The sequence below is a fragment of the Papaver somniferum genome, chromosome 1, assembly GCF_003573695.1.
Source record: "Papaver somniferum cultivar HN1 chromosome 1, ASM357369v1, whole genome shotgun sequence".
Taxonomy (NCBI): domain Eukaryota; kingdom Viridiplantae; phylum Streptophyta; class Magnoliopsida; order Ranunculales; family Papaveraceae; genus Papaver; species Papaver somniferum.
Genome location: NC_039358.1, coordinates 116,300,057 through 116,306,148, shown reverse-complemented (window position 1 = coordinate 116,306,148; position 6,092 = coordinate 116,300,057). Strand labels below are relative to the sequence as shown.

Genomic DNA, 6,092 nt, shown 5'->3' with positions numbered 1-6,092 from the left:
AAAAAAAAAAAAAAAAAAAAAAAAATTTCCCGAGCCCAATTTTAACCAAAATCCCTTGTTAGTCCAACACCCATTCAAAACCAAATCTTCGTAACCCTTGTGGGCCAAATTGTTTCCGATTGCTCTGTCTGACCAACATGTTAGTTGAGGTACCTACAAGGACATGATTGTGACCTATAGAGACCAAACAAACAGACTTGTTAGAATTAATCAAGAAGAACCTATCGAAATTCTGAGTTCTGAGGTAGACATCCCAGATCAAACCGAAACAATGGGAGAACCACGTACCCTCAAGGATTATATGTATCCAACTAGAGCCAGTCAACCTTCTTGTATTGTGCTACCCGAGGATAATGGCCATTATGAGCTGAAATCGAGCACAATACAGATGCTTCCTATTTTTAGAGGTGTTGACAATGAAAACCCGTACCACCACGTGAGAGAATTCGAGGAAATTTGTGGAACTCTGCGTTTCACTCAAATGTCCGACGAAACCCTAAAGTTAAGTCTCTTTCCTTTCTCCCTGAAAGATAAGGCAAAGGTCTGGCTTTATGCTTTACAGCCTCAATCCATCATGACATGGGATGACCTCATAAAGGAGTTTTTCAAAAAGTTTTTCCCGAATCACAAGACTGCGACAATTCGTCAAAGTCTGAATAGCTTTGTGCAATTAGAGGGTGAGACCTTAGCTAGATACTTGGAGAGATTCAATGAATTATTGCTCCAATGTCCCCATCATGGTTTTGAAAAATGGAGACTTGTGCAAATTTTGTATGAAGGTCTAGATGTGTCCACCAGAACAACGGTTGAGTCGATGTGTAATGGTCTATTCGTAGACAAAACTGCTGATGCGTCTTGGGACTTCTTGATTGAAGTAGCTGAAAAGACGCAACAGTGGGAATCCATCCGTGAACCCAGAAAGACGACATCCGAAGTGAAGGCTTTTAGGATTGAAGCAAATTTCGAGGGAAAAGCAAACATGGCATCAATAGTTAGGAGATTAGAAGAGTTAGAACTACATAAAAATTCAAAACCTTCCACCACTACTCTCCGAGAACATGTCGCTTCGTCTGTATATGCCGCTTGTAATGATCCCAACCATCAATTCCAAAATTGTCCCGATTTGCTTGCAGTCCAGGAATCTAGGCTTGAACAGGCACATGCCATGTTTCAAAAACAAGAGCATAACCCCTATTCACAGACCTACAATCCAGGATGGAGAAACCACCCTAACTTTTCATGGTCCAAAGGACCCACTCAGGGAGGACCATCTCAACCCAATCAGAGCTATCAAAACAATCAGGGATATCAGAACAATCAAGGTTATCAACACCCGAGAAACCCTCAACAACAATCAAACTCTCAACAACAATCAAACTCTCAACAACAATCATATCCTCAACACAATACCGAAAAGAGATTATCCGCCCTAGAGGAGATGTTCCAGAGTCTGGTGCAAAGTCAGAAAAATCTTGATCAAAAGATGGGTCAAATCTGTGATTCCATAAGTGAGAGAGAAAAGGGTAAACTTCCGAGCCAACCCCAACAAAATCCAAAGAGTGTATTTCAAACAGGCTCTTCATCCTGCAAGGAAACTTCTCCAGATCAAGTCCATGCCATTACCACCCTCCGAAGTGGTAAAGTCATCGAGAACAACGTGGGCGAACCTAATGAATCTGATACAAATTCCACGCTATCTCCACAACCCCAGAAAACCAAAGAATCTGAGCAAGTTGAAAAGCCTGACAATTCTACCGCTATGAATGTCCCTTTGCCAACTCATTCTCCTGTTGCCCCATTTCCTCAAAGATTGATCTATCAACAGAAAAGTACCCATTATAATGAGATGTTAGATCTGTTCAAAAGAATCAACATCAACATTCCTTTTCTTGAGGCAATCAAGCAAATCCCTGCGTATGCCAAATTCCTCAAAGACTTGTGTACTCAAAAGCGCAAGCTTAATGTGCACAAACGTGCTTTCTTAGCTGAGCAGGTGAGTTCCATCATTCTGAACAAAACTCCACCCAAGTTTAGGGATCCAGGATGTCCAACAATTTCTTGCACTATAGGAGAACACATGGTCAATAAAGCGTTATTAGACCTAGGTGCAAGTGTTAACCTACTGCCATATTCTGTTTATGAGCAGTTAGGTCTTGGGGAGTTGAAGCCAACATCTATCACTCTAGAACTGGCAGACCGATCTGTCAAGATTCCTCGTGGAATGGTCGAAGACGTTTTGATCAAGGTTGACAAATTCTATTTTCCCGTAGACTTCATTGTCTTAGACACTCAACCTGTACAAAACCCAGACTGTCACATTCCTGTCATCTTAGGACGTCCTTTCTTGGCTACGTCCAACGCAATCATTAATTGTCGTAATGGAGTGTTGAAACTGTCTTTTGGCAACATGACGGTAGAATTGAATGTGTTCAATATTAGTCAACAACCTGTGAATCTTGATGATGATGATGTGCATGAAGTTAATATGATTGAAGGATTAATACAAGATTCGTTGACTAACATTCTATCCGTCGACCCCTTTCAAGCATGTATGAAGAACTTTAACTCAGATTCCTATGATGATGCATACTGTAGTGACGTCCTATCTCTGCTCGAATCTGTACCTCAAATGGACGTCACTGAAAGAAGATATGAAGTGGAACCACCCTTACTCTCTGATTCCAAGCTTGTTCCATCCATTGTTGAGCCACCCAAGCTTGAATTGAAAACATTGCCTAGTACGTTGAAGTACGCATTCCTAGGTTCTTCTGATACTTTACCTGTCATTATTTCATCATGTTTAGACACGGAACATGAAAGTAAGCTTTTAGAAGTACTTAAGGAACACAAAGAGGCCTTAGGATGGACCATCTCAGATCTCAAAGGAATTAGTCCCACCATTTGCATGCACCACATTAACCTTGAAGAGAATGCCAAACCATCGAGGGAAATGCAAAGGAGACTTAATCCTAACATGAGAGATGTAGTCAAAGGAGAGATCCTGAAACTACTTGATGCGGGTATCATATACCCAATACCTGATAGAAAATGGGTTAGTCCCATTCAAGTTGTGCCTAAGAAGTCAGGCATTACTGTAGTTCAGAACGGCAAGAATGAATTAGTCCCTACTCGTACAACCACATGATGGCGAGTATGCATCGACTACAAGAAGTTGAACACAGTAACAAGGAAGGATCACTTCCCGCTACCTTTCATTGACCAAATGCTAGAACGTGTGTCTGGACACAGTCACTACTGTTTTCTAGATGGCTTTTCCGGTTATAACCAAATTCACATTGCTCCGGAAGATCAGGAAAAAACTACATTCACGTGTCCATTTGGGACGTTTGCTTATAAACGTATGCCCTTCGGGTTGTGTAATGCACCTGCTACTTTTCAGCGTTGCATGATGAGCATTTTTTCTGACATGATAGATAGTTTTCTCGAGATCTTTATGGATGATTTCTCTGTTTTTGGTTCCTCGTTTGACGAATGTTTGAAGCATCTTGCCCTCGTGATATCCAGATGTAAAGAAAAGAACCTTGTTCTAAATTGGGAAAAATGCCATTTTATGGTGAATTCAGGAATAGTTCTAGGACACATCATCTCAGAAAAAGGAATTGAAGTGGATAAAGCTAAAGTTGACCTCATTCAACATCTACCACAACCTCGCTCTGTGAAGGAGATCAGATCATTTCTAGGTCATGCTGGTTTTTACCGGCGATTCATCAAAGATTTCAGCAAAATCTCCAGACCTCTGTGCAGTCTTCTCTCCAAAGATGTTGCCTTCAATTTCGATGCTGCTTGTGTGAAGGCATGGGAGGAATTAAAAACCCTTCTCACCACCGCTCATATAGTCCGACCACCCGATTGGAAGCTTCCGTTCGAACTTATATGTGATGCCTCTGATTATGCTGTTGGTGCTGTTTTAGGACAGCGAGTTGATAGACTACCATATGTGATATACTATGCTAGCAAAACCCTTAATGATGCCCAACTCAATTATTCAACTACCGAGAAGGAATTGCTTGCCGTCGTTTTCGCATTAAACAAGTTTAGATCTTATCTGATAGGGTCTAAGATCATCATATACACAGACCATGCGGCTTTGAAGTATCTTCTTTCCAAGAAGGATGCTAAAGCTCGCCTTATTCGATGGATACTATTATTACAGGAATTCGATCTCGAAATCCGTGATAAGAAAGGTTGTGAGAATGTGGTTGCTGATCATTTGTCTAGATTAACTTTAGAGTCTATTGATGAATTTGAGCTGATTAGAGAATCATTCCCAGATGAACAGCTGATGTCTATCTCAGACCTTCCTTGGTTTGCTGATATTGTTAACTACCTCGCTACAGGTAGGATGCCCTCACGTTGGTCGAGACAAGACCGCTCTAAATTCCTGGCTGAAGTTAAACATTTCCTTTGGGATGACCCATATTTGTTTAAGTACTGCCCAGACCAAATCATTAGGAAATGTGTCCCCAACACCGAACATAAAGATGTGATATCTTTCTGTCATGACCAAGCATGTGGAGGGCATTTTAGTGCCAAGAAAACCGCTGCGAAGATCTTGCAGTGTGGGTTTTACTGGCCATCGCTGTTTAGAGACTGTTATGAGTATTGTATTGCTTGTGAGCGCTGTCAGAAATTAGGAAGTATCTCGAGGAGAAACATGATGCCATTGAATCCTATTCTGATTGTTGAGATTTTTGATGTTTGGGGGATCGACTTCATGGGTCCATTTCCCATGTCTGACAGCAAGTTGTACATCTTAGTCGCCGTTGACTACGTCTCCAAGTGGGTAGAAGCCATCACAACCAGAACAAATGACCACAAGGTGGTACTTTCCTTTTTAAAGGAAAACATATTTTCACGTTTTGGTACCCCGAGAGCTATCATCAGTGACGGTGGTTCACATTTCTGCAATAGGCACTTCGAGTTTTTAGTACGCAAGTATGGAATAACTCACAAGGTTGCTACTCCGTACCACCCTCAGACCAGTGGACAAGTGGAAGTGTCTAATAGGGAAATCAAGCACATTCTAGAAAAGACGGTTAACCCGTCTAGGAAAGATTGGTCAATAAGATTGAATGATGCTTTGTGGGCCTATAGAACAGCGTATAAGACACCAATTGGCATGTCCCCCTATCGTCTAGTGTATGGAAAGCCGTGCCATCTTCCTGTGGAGTTAGAACATCGAGCTTATTGGGAAATCAAGCAACTGAACTTTTCTCTGGACGAAGCTGGAATTCAACGGAAACTTCAACTCAACGAGTTGGAAGAATTGAGAAATGAGGCTTATGACAGTGCCAGGTTATATAAGCAGAAGATGAAGATATTTCATGACATGCGTATTCTACGCAAATCCTTCACTCCTGGTCAGAAAGTCTTGCTGTATGACTCCCGGTTACACCTTTTTCCAGGAAAACTGCGTTCCAGATGGAAGGGACCGTACCTAGTACGCACAGTTTTCCCTCATGGAGCTGTAGAGCTTGAAGATGTCTCCCACAAGAACATTTTCAAAGTCAACGGGCAGAGATTAAAACCATTCCTTGAACCATTCCCACTCGACACTGAAACAACCAACCTGGAGGACCCAGTCTATGTGGACTAAGCTGGTCCACCCTTGTACATAAGTAGCTGCGTTTTCTTCCCCATTGAAAACCAAAAAGCCTTTTTCCCTAAAAAAACCAAAAAGTTTTCACTCCCGACAAAACCAAATTTTTCCCAAAAAGTCCAATCCCATTAAAAACCAAAATTTTCTTGTAGATAATATGTTAGTTAAATTTCCTTTTGTATATATTTTGTGCTCATCCATTGTGACTCCGAATATGTTGGAGTTTTGCCTTGGATAACGGAGTTTTAATTCTGCTTTCGCCGAAATCAGGTATTCTCTCTCCTTTTACTCTACTCAGCATGTCCCTTTCCATATGTTGCATTTTAATTCTTTCCATATTTTTAAACATTGAGGACAATGTTTAGTTTAGGTTTGGGGGTATAGAGTAGATACCACGATAATATGCCATAATTGAAAACAAGAACTCCTTCTTTTTGAAAAAAAATGAAAAATGAAAATAAAAAATAAAAAA

The 6,092-nt window shown here is 41.0% G+C and overlaps 1 protein-coding gene across 1 annotated transcript in view; it reads left to right on the top strand.

Moving 5' to 3' along the window:
- The first annotated feature begins 1,058 nt into the window (after positions 1 to 1,058).
- LOC113349596 overlaps positions 1,059 to 6,092 on the top strand; it is a 26,379-nt gene continuing 21,345 nt past the window's right edge. The window contains exons 1-4 of the mRNA XM_026593578.1: positions 1,059 to 1,085; positions 1,523 to 1,681; positions 2,333 to 2,526; positions 4,357 to 4,990. Of these exons, the coding sequence (XP_026449363.1) occupies positions 1,059 to 1,085; positions 1,523 to 1,681; positions 2,333 to 2,526; positions 4,357 to 4,990 (1,014 nt within the window). The remainder of the gene's footprint in view (positions 1,086 to 1,522; positions 1,682 to 2,332; positions 2,527 to 4,356; positions 4,991 to 6,092) is intronic.